General features: G+C 42.4%; 1 protein-coding gene across 1 annotated transcript in view; it reads left to right on the top strand.

The window, feature by feature from the left end:
• PREX1 (phosphatidylinositol-3,4,5-trisphosphate-dependent Rac exchange factor 1) overlaps positions 1–14146 on the top strand; it is a gene marked incomplete at its 5' end in the record, with an annotated part of 92429 nt that overhangs the window by 70804 nt on the left and 7479 nt on the right. The window contains 12 exons of the mRNA XM_009878870.1: positions 4–10; positions 1286–1473; positions 2232–2393; positions 2946–3156; positions 4214–4472; positions 5503–5709; positions 8042–8130; positions 8477–8559; positions 9181–9271; positions 10990–11118; positions 11782–11823; positions 13642–13859. Coding sequence (XP_009877172.1) covers positions 4–10; positions 1286–1473; positions 2232–2393; positions 2946–3156; positions 4214–4472; positions 5503–5709; positions 8042–8130; positions 8477–8559; positions 9181–9271; positions 10990–11118; positions 11782–11823; positions 13642–13859 — 1686 coding nt within the window. The remainder of the gene's footprint in view (positions 1–3; positions 11–1285; positions 1474–2231; positions 2394–2945; positions 3157–4213; positions 4473–5502; positions 5710–8041; positions 8131–8476; positions 8560–9180; positions 9272–10989; positions 11119–11781; positions 11824–13641; positions 13860–14146) is intronic.

Below are 14146 nucleotides of genomic sequence, written 5' to 3'. Positions count from 1 at the left end.
CAGGAATCAGGTAAAGATTCTCACAGGGAGAGGAAACCTAGGGATGATTCGGGGGCTTCAGGAAGGAAAACTGCAGAAATATAAAGTGTGATTATTGTTGTAGAATATTTTTTTGTCTTAGTAGAGTTTTGTAATAGAATGAGGCCTGCCAGAGGAAGTACTCTTATGCTGCAGTTTATTCAGGGGAAGAGAAAACTGAGATAAACACAGAGGTCATACCCTGTGTCTCTCTGATTTTTACAAGGGAGCCAGTTTCTGGAATGAAGAGACTCAGCATTTTTATAACCATTTGGTTGCCCCTGCAAACGAGGAATTTATGGGTGGTAGCAGCTGGGGAGGGAAGGTCTGCAAGTGAATCCACCTAGAATTATCTATGTTTTTGGTGATTTAAGATTAAGATTTTTCATTACTTTCATCTGGAGCAAGTTCTCAGAGCATGTTACCACTGTGTCAGCAAAAAGTGTGAGTGCATTTCCTCCAACTTAGATAAGTGTAACTCATAAAAGACACCGCTTTATCTTCATGTTGAGAGCTTACTCGGAGAAGTAGATGTTAGGGGAGAATACAGTCTAGAGGGCAGAGCCTGAATTCTTGGCAGTTTCTCCAGGAGCAGATGCACATCTGTGTGGATCTCATCTAAGGTCTGGTGAGCCTGGTAATCTGATGGTCAAACAGTGCAGCTCCATGGTGGAACAGCTGGAGGAGTGCCCTGGTAGAGGCATGTGAGCAATTCCCTGGCAAATCTCAATCTGTCTCTTAACTTAAACCTGGTCTCTAGTCACAGCAGCATCGCTGTGTGTAAAAAATGTCTCCTCACTCCACCCCTGCCATCTCAGTCTTAGAGCTGCACAGGACATACACCTGGAGCATCTCCCACATGTGGACAGAAAAGTCCGGGGAGTCATTACAGACAGGACTCTGAGATGAGCACACTTCACTTCCCTTTGAAGGCTTCTGCTTGGGTCTGCGTGTCTGAATGTTGAACAGAGCTAGAAGTAGTGTCCTGTGCACAGATGTGAGCATGCACATGGGGAGGAACACCAGAACGTGGATTGGAGTGCATGGATTGTGTAAACCTCTGTCTTCAGTACTGGCCAACGGCAAATGTCTTCTTCGGAATATTCTCCCAACCTCTAGCAGTGTGTACTTCAGAGTCTTCTTGAGCCAAAGGTTGTGCCTTCGCGTCTTTGCATTTAATAAAACCTCTCAACAGGTTTCTCTCCCCTACACATGCCTGTATTCGTGTGTGCTGCCAGACACCTCTAATGGCTTCTTTTTGTTCCAGCCCAAGCACCACAGACCATCAGCGCTCCACTGGTCATCAGTGAAGAAACACCTGTCATTAGCCTGACTGTGGATAACACCCACCTGGAGCATGGGGTGGTGTACGAATACGTCAGCAGTGCAGGAATCAAATCCTTTGTCCTGGAGAAAATTGTGGAACCAAAAGGTTGCTTCAATCTCACTGCAAAGGTACCAGAAAGCATACATGGCCAGCTTCATTTCTAGATAGAACAAGGAAGCCATTAATACAGGCATTTCTTTGGTGGTTTGGCTCTTCAGATGAGGTAACATGTGGTCTTTTCATCCCTGCTTGGAGTTTTCTTCACTGGAGTGCACCAGCTTATAATAGCTCATTTGGGATGTGCAAGTCAGCAAATGCTTCCGGGATCTCAGCTGCTGAGTAGCTGGAGGGGAGCCCTCAGCTGGGGAATTCTCACTTTTATCTGCAACATACTCTTTTATGATACTCAAAATGAATCTTTTCAGGCAAGAATTTGCTTTACCATGGGAGAGGAATTCAAGGAGCTTTTTCCCATCTGATAGGCTGGATGGATCACTAAAGGAATCAAGCAGAACTGCTGCTACTGGAAAGCAGCACTGCGCTTGGTGTTGTGGTCATCTGTGACAATAATGAGCTAATATTCAATGTTTCTGTCATGTCCCAGTAACATTATTGTTATGTCCCATACTACACCACAGCAGGTTCTTTGACAGCACGCAGTGGATATTTTGATCCACTTCAATTGTTCTAAAACTTTTGGAGGAATGTTCTGTGACTGGGAGCTTAGACATGATGGTGGCTCTCAGGTAACAAAGGCAGCTTGTTCTGAAGGCAGGTTTATTCAGCCATGACAGCACAGGGACTTTGCCACTTAGTTGGTGGAAGAAAACTGTGTTTTCCCTCACTTTCAAGTCCCATATCCTTGACGTCCTGTCTTTTTGTTTAGATTTTAGAGGCCTTTGCTGCAGAGGACAATCACTTCGTAAGGAATTGCAAAAGACTTATATCCCTAAGCAGTGCTGTGGCCACCATGCCCCAGTATGAATTCCGGCAAATCTGTGACACTAAGCTGGAAAGCATTAGCAGAAGGCTCACAAACTACCAAGAGGTACAATGCTACTAGTTATTGGTGAAGTCTCAGGACAGTACTTCATTGTGATAACTGTGTCTTAGATTTCTTTATAAATGAATCTGAACTGCTTCAGGTGTAGGTGTCTTAGAGGCATGAAAACAGCTCTGCAAGTTACTGAAATGGCAAGTTTTGAGGAAAAAGACCTTATCCGTAAATGACTCCTTTCAGCTTGTCAAAACAGTGAGTTATAACATATTATTGCAGGTTCATTTCTACCATATCAGTGAATAAATATGACAACAGAATGATCGGTGTCTGATTTAACATGGACATAAGTACAGCATATTGTGGTGTAAATGAACCATGTGTGCTTTTTTGTGCAGTTACCTGAGCTGTTTGAAGAGTCCTGGAAGGTATAGCTAATTGCTTTCATTTGTTGTTCTATGAGCTTTTTTTTAACATGTTATTCCAGCTGCAGCAGAAAATCATATGATTCTGGAATAGTAGGCAGGAAGAGAACAGGCTTGTCTATATTGCATTGTATTTTTTGGCAAGTGAAGTAGCAGACGCTTGCTTTATTTCTCCCAGTTTGCAGATGAACTGAAAACAAAGGTGAGCCCAGCCTTCAAGCAAGCCACCATGGAACCACATTCCCTCAACAGCATGGATTTCTGCCCCACCAACTGCCACATCAACCTCATGGAAGTATCATACCCCAAAAACACTACCTCAGCAGGGAGGTCGTTCAGCATTCGCATTGGACGGAAACCCTCTATTATTGGTCTTGATCCAGAACAAGGTGATAATTAACTTTGAAATCATACCGACTGTATCTGCGTAGAAAGTTGTGTCTTTCCACTGCTCAGCAAGGTCAAAATAAGTTCTGAAGAGACACTGTCTTGCCAGTACCCTTTGTTCCTCCTTAAAATTTTATAGTAAAATGACAGCCTCCTTGTGTCGTAAAATAATATTGCCTTTAAGGTTAGAGGCTTATGGTCAAACCTTTTTCCTAGCTAAGCAGTGTGGTCATCACATGACAATTAAGTGCCCTAGAGTATTGTTTGCATTTAGCAGAGGTGACTGACTAAAACCAAAGTGAGTGGGGGCTCATAGTCCTGCTAGTGCTGTGAAGAGAGGCTATGTGCAGGGGCAAAACGTGAGTCAATTAGATTGTAGTGCTCTTTTCTTTTGTCATTACTAAATAAGTTCCATGCACTGCAGCTGAAAGTCTCTACTCTGTCAAGGGGATCTATGTCCTGATTATCTGAGTTCCAGCATTTCTTCATCATGATCTCACCTGTTTGGAAGTGTACACTAACCAATCTTCTGAAGAATGGCATGACTATTCAAAATGAGGTCAATAAAGAAGCTCTGCTCACTTGAAGATATTAAATGCGAGTTAAGATGGTTAGAAAAGTACCATCATTTTTAAGTGAAAAGGAATTTTATTTATCTTCCATAAAGGCATAATCCTATTTCTTTATATATATATGTGTGTGTGTGTGTTTAAATGTTTGTAAAGATGGAATAATAACAGAACTTGAAGTCATTAACATACTACCCATGTTGTCTGTATGAGTATATGTGGGGACAGTTGCTGTCGTTACTTCCGTAATTTAACCTGCTTCTGGACTGCAGTACATTCAAAGCATCTAGTTGGCATGCCAGGGAAAACAAGAGCCTTCTGTCTCTTTTTTTTTTTTAAAGGATGTTTTTTGTCATGGACTATAACTAAATAATGCTGCGAAGATTTTTTTTGTCCTGTTAAAATTCCACCTATCCTAAACTATCATAACTGAGATGGAATGGGGAAAGTCACGAGAACCATACTAACTAGACTCTTCAATGTTCAGTAGGTACCTTAAATCCAGTCTCATATACTCAGCATTGCATCACTACTATGGCTGCACCATCCTGGAGATGTCTGACCCCCGAAGACGGAGATCTTGATGGCAGCTTTCGCCAGCAAAATGGAGGAACCATTCAGGAGGAAAGGGGACTCAGTTTTCTGCTGAAACATGAAGATCGGGAGATACAGGACTCGTACTTGCACCTTTTTAACAAACTTGACATTGCAGTGAAGGAAATGAAGCAGTATGTCATTCAGATAAACAAGTGAGTGAAGAATCCTCTGTGCACCGCAGACAGCAGTTCTGATAGAATGGAGGCATTAATCTCGGAAAACCCGTGCCCGTCGGCCCCAACTGCCAGACTCACAGTCACGTACTCACATGTGCCCTTGCATCACAGCTCCTTGCTGGTTGTGTCACACCTACTCCAGTGCAGATACACCTGTGTATAGATTACTGGCCTTTGCTCTTAGAAGTCTACCTGAATTCAACAACTGTTGTTTCACTTGTCTGTTTTGCCAAATATATAACAATCTACTTGGTGCTAACAGCAGTTTGGGAATTCCATATAGACAGAATCTCTCCCCTTGAGATTTTGTCATAAGGCAGACTGAGCAAAACTTGTGATTTCAGGCGTCTTTCTCTATGGCACCTATGTTCTCCTTTCATCTTTTTGCCTTTTTCTCTTTCTCATCATGAGTCTCCTAGTAGTAGTAATGAAGGATTTGAGTAGTGCCTCTGTGTACTGTGCATTGCTGGCAGGGCTTTGGTAGCAGGGACTGCAGGGGTGATCTGTGTGGGAGGCGGCCATGAGATGCCCTAAGCTGCTCACAGCCACTTCCAGGAATCCCAGTAACAAAGAACAGCCCGTTGTGCACCAAAACTTGAGCTAACTGGAAAGCACTTGGAGCCGTGGCTCAAATCTGTGTAAGAAAGGGCGGTAGCTGCTGGGTGGAGCCAGTGAGCTGAGGCACTGCCCCAGAGCAGAGATCCAGCGCCTTGGGTGGAGGAAGTGAGGGTTTGGTGAGTTACACCCAAGCCTTTCAGGCCACCATGGTTACAGCGATGAAGCTGTACCTTATGGGGGTAGGGTGCCTGTGGAAACAGGACCTTTTGAGATTCATGGATTTTGATGAAGCTCTTTCAGAGCTTGCCATTTTATGTAGCTGTAGTCTATCCAGAATGCGGCCAAGGTTTCTTTTGATTTCATGTAGCTGAATTCCAGCCTTAGTCATTCTACCTCATTTTTGGGACTACCCACCAGTCCCTGAGAGCTCTATCTTCTACTTTTGCAGACTTTTGTCCACCATAACGGAACCTACACGAGGGGGTGCCTGTGAGCCACCATCTACTGAGGAGACATCTCCACCTTCCCTGGGAGCAGAAGAGAGTGATCCTGACAAAGCTGAGCATGGTGGAATCAAGAAGGTCTGTTTCAAAGTTTCTGAGGAGGACCAGGAAGACTCTGGACATGACACAATGAGTTACAGAGACTCCTACAGGTCAGTCTGAAGATTGTGCCACTTTTATTCTATTAATATAATGTTTCAAAGTTCTAATCTAGGCATGGGTTCAACAAGCAGGTTATTTTCCAGTTAGTCAATTATTCTGTACTCAGTGTTCACTAGCTATAGTTATTTCATTACATTTTTTACCATGAAGACATACACAGCAACTTTTCCTTATAACAATGCCAAAATACTAACACTTCAAGAAAAGTGAATAAAATTAGATAAATAGGTTGAGTGTGACTTTATGTATTGCATAGCTGGAAATTACAAAAGCTCAGCAGAGTTTGCAGACTGCTTGGTCTTGTAATAGCCACTCTGGCAAGGGGACGTTTCCATTCAGTTCTGGAAATAAATCTCCCAAATGTCTAAGACACTGAGAAACAAACTAATAGGCCTTTGAAACCACAGATTTAAATGTTTATTCAGGTGTCTCAAAATTTTTGGGTTTGGGACATGATTGACTGCTACTTCTCCAGGAATATTTGCTACCAAAGGAAATGCCACACACTCCAAATCTGTCTGTTTTGCGAGGAAACAGTTGGAAACTCTGCTTGAGAAGAAATGGAGTAACAAGTTGCAGACATGTCTGACCATTGGCCATTTTAAATCCTTAACTGGCCATTTTTACATCTATGGTAAGGCCATAGGACTATGCCTATACAAAGGGGTAAAGACACTTTACAGTGAGCTGGCAGGATTACAGAAACCTCAATGAATGTCGCATCTTGGAAGGTCCACGTTACAGGCCTGATTCTTTACTTGGTGTTGGTTTTGTACTAGTACACCTGGTAACACGTTACATTCATGCAGGACTGCAGAAATGATGAAGTCAGAACAGGTACGTTGGAAAGGGTCTCTGGAGCCCACGTGGTCCAGTCTCTCGCTCAGAACACGTCCAACAGGGTTGGTTGCTCAGGGTCTTGTCCTGTTGAATACTGAATGTCTCCAAGGACAGCAAATACTAAGTCAGTAAAGAAACACAGCCAGCACTCACGATGCTGAGATTCATGACATCTGTTTATTGTGCTAGATTTAAATCTGCACATGTACTCTGAAAGGTTTTTTTATTGAAATGTGCTTTCTTTCATTGTTAATAGGAAACCCAGTTATGAACAGTTTAGTTTAAATGGTTTCGATAATTGCGACTAATCTATTCTGGGTAACAGAGTGACAAGTCTGTCACTTGTTCCAAAATTCTACACATAAATGGAAGAGGAGAAGAATTATTCTGTCTTATCTTTATCAGAAGCAGAGAATTAAGCATATATTACAGATAGTAGTTACCCAAGGGGGAATAAAATGTATTTGGATGGTTTTTGATCTGAAAAACTACTGAGGAGCTACAAAAATAAGCAAATTGCAGTTAGGAAAATATCTTGTTTGCATTAACCATGCTGCGTCCTCTGGCATCATGGGGAGGTGTAACAAATTTCATAAGGGTTTGTACTGTGGAGTAGTTGCCATAAGTATTAATCTTCTTCAGAAAAGATAGTTCTCTTTGATAATACATTTAGCAAAGGACAGGAGTTCTTTGAATTGCTTTTGTATTTTTCTCTCATCTCAGTCTAAAATAACCCCAGGACAAGACAACAGGGAGAATTTTGTAGGCTTTTGTTTTGGGCTTGTATCAGTAAAAACACTGTGTCACTTAACTGGAGGGGACAGACCGAGATCCATAACCTTTTTAAGTACTTTTATTAATTTATAATTAGTGTAAAGTGAACTTTAAACAGAGGAGATTGATGCTAGAATTTTACAGGTGTGCATAAGCTGCTATTGGTGTGAAGCCAACTCTAGTGACTCCCTGCTTCCTGAGGTAGTTTTAGCATCTGCAGTACCTGATTTTCCAGCGGTACAGATTCCTTACATCTCCTGTTCCATCTCCAATATCTGTGCTTCCGCAGCTTCAATATGTGCTGGAGTTGGATGCTCTAATACTCTGAATATTGGTAACAAATGTTGATTTTAGTGGAGATTCAATCTCACAGATTTTAAGTATTTCTCCTCTACTCAGTGCTCATAGAGCACGTTTAATGAGACAACCCAGATGAGGGGTGGGCAGTCCATATCCATTATTTGTAGGATCCAGGTGATATATTGAGCACTGAGTGGTCACTGCAAATGGAAAAAGACATCCTCTGTCAGTGGCAGCCCCAGTGACCTTGCTTAGTGGTTGTTCTGCATGTCGTTAGTTTTTCTTTTCTGTATGCGTAACAGAACTAACTTTGAGGATTGCAGTGTTGATAAAAACAGAGTGATAGCATATCGGGGGCTCAGTGTAAGGACAACTTTTTTTAGTCACCTTCTTTGCTTTTCTTTCTAGTGAATGTAACAGTAACCGGGACTCCGTGTTGTCGTACACGAGTGTACGGAGTAATAGCTCGTACCTGGGCAGCGATGAGATGGGATCCGGTGAGTACATGCAGAGGTTACACATCTATTTCTCATACCAGTTGCCTTAGTATAGCTGGTAAGTCTTTGCTGATTGTAAAAACTTGAGTGTTTAAGTTGCAAATGTGATTTCTTCAAAACTGGTCAAAAGAACTTTAAGACAGAGATTTGTTCTTTTTCTAATGAACCACAGTAAATATGAATATGGAAGAGGTATTAAGCAAGGATAAGCTTCTTTAGTTATTGGACATTTGCATTGTAGGAAAAGTCACGGGTATTTTGATCTATGAATTAGAGACAAAGAAGCAATAGCTTTTAACTTGCTCTGGTGTGAAGGTGTGAAAGCTTTTTGTCTTTCTTTTATTAGGAGATGAGCTTCCCAATGATATGAGGATTCCTTTAGACAAACAAGACAAACTTCATGGCTGTCTAGAACATCTTTTTAACCAGGTATGTAAAGCACTGCTCTTACACAGAATTGCTTCCTCTTTATCAAAGTTTGTCAAGAAATTTGGAGTATCCAAGTGTTTAATGAAATTATATTTTGAGGGAAGGCAAACTATCAAGATGTTGGGGTATGGTCTCAGCAAATGTATTATAGGACAGTTCAAGGAGTCAGTTTTGTCAACACCAAGTTGTCTTGTGTGATTTAAGCAAGGTGGGCCTGCCTTATCTCAGGCATTAGACTGAGGGGGAAAAGGCTTTCATGAAATAAAGGAAAAGGTGAACAAAATTCTGATACCTTGTATGATCTAAATGTATCACATTTACAAATCACAGGGGAGTCCTTGCAAATTCAGCCAACAGATGTCTTTACAGACATGGAGCACCAGAGAACTGTTTTGTATTATCTTTCATCTCATCATGTAGATCATTCTGCAAATGCTGTATTCAGTGGGAGGCTCTTGAGGCCAGTTCATGGTTAGAAAGTCTTAATGCTCTTTGTCAATGAGAAATCATTCCAAAATACAGATTAGTGTGTAACGGCTTTTGCATTTTCCCACAAGAGTTCTGTTCAGATTGTCTTCTGCAAATCTTAACTAACACTGACTGAAAACATTTTGATTGTAGGTTGATGCCATCAATGCACTTCTAAAAGGACCAGTAATAACTAAGGCCTTTGAAGAAACCAAGCACTTTCCAATGGACCACAGTTTGCAAGGTAAAGAAGGTGGTTGATTGTATTTCATAAAGTGATTTGCTAGGCCTGAAGAGCTGAACATGACTGCACATACGGTACATGGCCACACAGTGTTACTCAGCTATGCAGTCCAGCCAGTCATACACTAGCAGCAGGTACTGCGCCCGACTGTTGCAGTTTTGCATCCTTAAAAGGTCATTTTCACATGAATTCCTTCTGGAACACACCGAGCATTTCTGTTACATGCCGCCGAATCCTCACAGCTCTTTCACAAGTCTCCAGATCTCCTTTGATGTGAACACAGATACGCAGCTCAAAAGGTACAAGGTAGAGATAGGCCAGACACCAGGTGAATGAGCACTCTGATAAGCTGATGAGGGGCTGACCGCTGGAGATCTGAGGCACCAAATGGTTCTGCCCGAGTTTGCTTAATGACTTACTCTGCTTTTCTTCAGATGGATAATTGCCAGAGTAAGCTCATCCTCACATGACACTTATTTTGAAAACTGATTCCCATAGAGAGCAAACAAAAGATACAGTGTTTTCTTTTTCCTCAGGGAACATGATGAGACTTTGGCCTTAATGGTTTTGAGGCCCGGGATGTGGTTTCTTCTCTCCCTGAAACACACAGGACTTTATTTTCTGAACATTTGCTGCATTTCCTTTCCCACTTGAATCAGAAATGTTTCCTTCTATTCCTACTATACTTCAGGTGCTGTAGTCATGCCCCTTTGACAAGCCTTATTTTTAAGTTATAGTGAAAACCTCAAGAGGATGGGGTTTTTTCTGCTTTTTTTTCCTGGCTCCAAATGTAATTCCTATGAAGTTCTGTTACATGAACTCATCTCTACAAACACATCTGCATTGATGTAGACTATCTGTTAGTCTTTCCATGCCCTGTTTGAATGAAGAAACAGCAGACACCCTGTGTTCACATCCTTGATTTTATTTTGCTTAAACAGTGTCTCATTTATTAAAAATACATTAGTTACACTGAGAGAGTCTTCTAGTTACCTGAGGTTTAACTTAAAGGACCAGACAAGCCCTGCTTACATTCAGCTGGAATCCTGGACCAGAATGTCAGTTTAATAGCTACCACAGACGTCTGTCAGGGATGGATGTCCATGGGAATGTTGTCTCATTTCTGTTCATAAGCAGTTACTTAGATCAGTTTTTCTGTTTCTCTGCTTATATATTTTATCACCAACAATAGAGTATTTGGCTTAGCTATATAGCTAAATCATGGAGAATAAATCTTTTACTCTGTAATCAAATAATTAGCTTCCATTAGGTGAAAGAAAGCAGAATATTTCATAACTTCTCATCAGTATTATGGGATGTGACAGCTGCAGCCAAAAAGTTGATCTGATTCCTGCACAGCCAGAGACTCTAGATTTATTCAGTAGAGCTGCCTGCACGTTATTAAAGGCAGAGAAAACAGGTAGGAATTCTGGGCTCTGTGGGTAGTGCAGAGCTCCTCTCACTATGCCTGTCACCCATGTACACAAATTTTAGTCCACAATCCTGAAAATAATGCTAGGAGAGTGCTGATCATAAGATTATCGGAGCAGTCTTTTTTTCCTACTGTATTAGGTCTATTTAAGAACCTTTTTAATTCACAGTTGTTGATGCTGTATCTCTGTTTTCATCTGTATAAACATTATAACTAATAAGCCCCTCTCAAATATATTTATAGCATTTCCTTAATGGCTAAAGAACCCTTTTTTTTTTTTTCCTAGAATTTAAACAGAAGGAAGAAACCACAGTTAGGTGCCGGAATAATATTCAAGCCAGCATTCAAGAAGATCCATGGAACCTTCCATTGTGCATCAAGAACCTTGTTGAAATCATACAAAAACACGTGGAAGGTCTGTAAATAAGGAAAAGTTTCTTGCCAGACACAGGGAGAAAAGATCTCGGTCTAATCAAGTCTAGCAATTCATTTTATCATTTTATCTCCAGAGGAGAACAGGCAGAACAGGTTACTGTGCGCCGAGTCCCGGTGCGGTATGGTGAAATCCTAACTGCAGCAAGTCCAAAGGACTTTCTCTCCCTTATTTTATTTTATCAGCCCAGTCACACAGAATGACATCAGACTGATCTATTGTGCTGTGCTTTTCTTAACTGTTTTTGAAAATGAAGAGGGAGATGCTTGGTATATTCCAAAATGAAATGAAAGCTAATCTGAACTGTTGCAGCCTGGCTGAACTGGAACAGGAGCTGAATCTGATGTTTACAGCCCAGTGCAGAGCACTGCACTGGGACAGAAGTCGCCTCCTTAAGGATTCACCTACATGTACCATTTGTTTCCAACAATTTATGGTTGTTAACAGAGCATTTAGCCTGTAAAATTCTTTGATTTACACCTTGTTTCTTTTTTAGTCATTAACATGTCTGTGTGAGTAAGGAGTAAATGGAAATGGCCACGCAGGGGCCGGGGACTGTAAGGAATGAGGACACTGTTAACCAAATGCCATCAAATCTACCTTGGTATCATGCTGACCAAAGCGTTCTCTTCTTCACTGTTTTAGATGGGAAGAATCAGCTGCTTTTGGCCTTGTTAAAATGCACAGGTAAGGGATTTTGATTTGTTGCAAAACAACCTCCTACATTCAGAAGCCTCTAACATAATTTTGTATGTATGCATGTGCACACACCAGAATGCTACGCTTTTTCTTAGTATTTAGGTTTCTCCCTGGCATTTTATGCAAACATTTCTCATGCTCTGCATCTAAGGAAACCTTTCCATGCATCTGACATCTGTTCTGCAGTTTATGTTATTTCAGTTCACTGTAGGCTGCTTGTGTTACCTGGCTGGTTCCTGAGTTTCACAAGCACTGTTTTTCTTTTCACTGTCTTCATTTTTCCCTTTGTGCAGTCCACCTCCCAGATGGCCTTTACTGTTTCCTGCTGTGGTGTGAACATGCAGCAAAAATGAGACCTGTTGCACAACTTTCTGTGAGACCATGGACTCTGTCATCTTTCCTAGCAGGCATGCTAGGGGTTAGGATTGTGTATACTGAAATTACGGCCACGAGCAGATGAAGAACCTGTGTTCTGTGTGCAGGCTGCAGCTAATTACACTGTGGACATGATTAATTTACTATGTATAAAACCCTGTGTCACAAATCAGGGGACAGGCCTTTCCCAGGATGGAACGTGCAGTCATTTTGTAATCGAAACACCTATTTGGTGTGCTTTCGTTTGAAAATGAGGTTTGAAAGTAACTGGAATAAGCTGCCATTATGTCACTGTGCTAGACTTGATTCTCAAGTCTTCGTAGAATGGAGAGATTTGTATGGTTCTAAGTCACCTCTCAGCTCCTGCCAGGGCTGGCCCATGAGTCTGTACAAACCACTCTAGCATCCATAAAGGCTGATTTTACTGAGAGCAGACACGGCGACTCCCTAAGTCCCTACCTGTGCTCCATCTCCTGCAGCATTTCCATGAACGTCCTCTGGAAAGAACTGAGGAACAGATGGCGCTGACCTGGCTACGGCAGCTCTGTGGCACCGGGGACTCCCTTGCCATGAGGGCAGTCCTCACTTCTCTTTGCCCTACTTCCACGAGCACAGAGGTGTGCTCCTAGAAGGATTGCTTGCCCTTAAGTTGTGAATATGGCCCACGGCCTGGAGTGTACTAGTCTGTCTGTCATGTTCAGTGCTTTATAAAAGTAATCCAGATCCTCAAAGCCTCTGGGTGACATCTTCAGCTCCTTTCTCTGGGGAACACTGTCTTGACAATGGCAGACTGCTGTACTGCAGTGCCTGCTGGAGGAGCCCAGGGTGCCTGAGAAGCAGCTCTTCACTTATTCATGTGCCTCTTTGGCCTGCAATCCCCTTAAGTGTGACAGGGTTGATTTGACCAGCATGTGGCTGCCTGGCAGGCAGACTGGAAGCAAAGTTAGCATGGAGGAAATTCTCCCAGGAAACATAAACCAGTTGGTATCGTATGGGCAGGCCCAGTTAATGCATTAAGCATATGGGAAGCCCACAAGATACAGATGGATGGGGGAAGATGAATCTCTAATAGCCCAGGAGAGAAGTAATGGCAGAGACCTACTTTCAAGAATTCTCTTGCTTCTGTAAACATAAGGGAATCAGTCCAGAAAGGACATTAAGGAGTTTCAGCTCTTCCCAGTCAGAAGAATGAGCGTGCAGATGGCAGAGGTAGGAGTAAACAGTAAAGTGGACTAGAAAATTTTCAAACATGCATGTGCTCCAGCTATGCTGTCCTTATCTGTACACCCAGGTCATACAGCAAGAAGAGGTTATCTGTTAAGTCTGTGCAAAGCTACAGAAGCCAAATGTCATGCATGCAAACGGCCTGTTTGGCAGTGAGATGAAAGTACAGTCATGTCTTGTTTGTCCTTCTCTCCCATTCTCTGGCAGACACTGAGCTGCAGCTGAGACGTGATTCCATCTTCTGTCAGTCTCTTGTGGCTGCGATTTGCACCTTCTCAGAGCAGTTACTGGCTGCTCTCAACTACCGATACAACAACAACGGGGAATACGAAGAGAGCAGCAGAGACGCCAGTAGGAAATGGCTGGAACAGATAGCAGCCACTGGGGTTTTACTGAACTACCAGTCTCTTCTCTCTCCTGCGGTGGTAAGACGAAGAGTTGTGGCACCCTTGGGTCTGCTCACACTTGATGTGTGCTCCTCTGCCACTAACAGCGCAGCCAGAGCCCCTCATTCTAGCAGCATGTTTAGACCCTGACTACAACCTCTGGAAACCATGTGCCAGTATTCCATATCCCATCACTGGCACACTAACACACGCTAGGAATCGGTTTCCCTTTGTAGTTAGGGCTCCTGCACCAAAACGTTGCTGCACTTAGGTTTTGCCACTCAGTGCTTGGTGACACATGTGTGGCCTGCCACCTTCTGGTGAAA

The sequence above is a fragment of the Apaloderma vittatum genome, unplaced genomic scaffold, assembly GCF_000703405.1.
Source record: "Apaloderma vittatum isolate BGI_N311 unplaced genomic scaffold, ASM70340v1 scaffold6151, whole genome shotgun sequence".
NCBI classification, from domain to species: Eukaryota; Metazoa; Chordata; class Aves; order Trogoniformes; family Trogonidae; genus Apaloderma; species Apaloderma vittatum.
The sequence above is the reverse complement of the archived record's forward strand: the minus strand, read 5'-3'. Positions and strand labels throughout refer to the sequence as shown.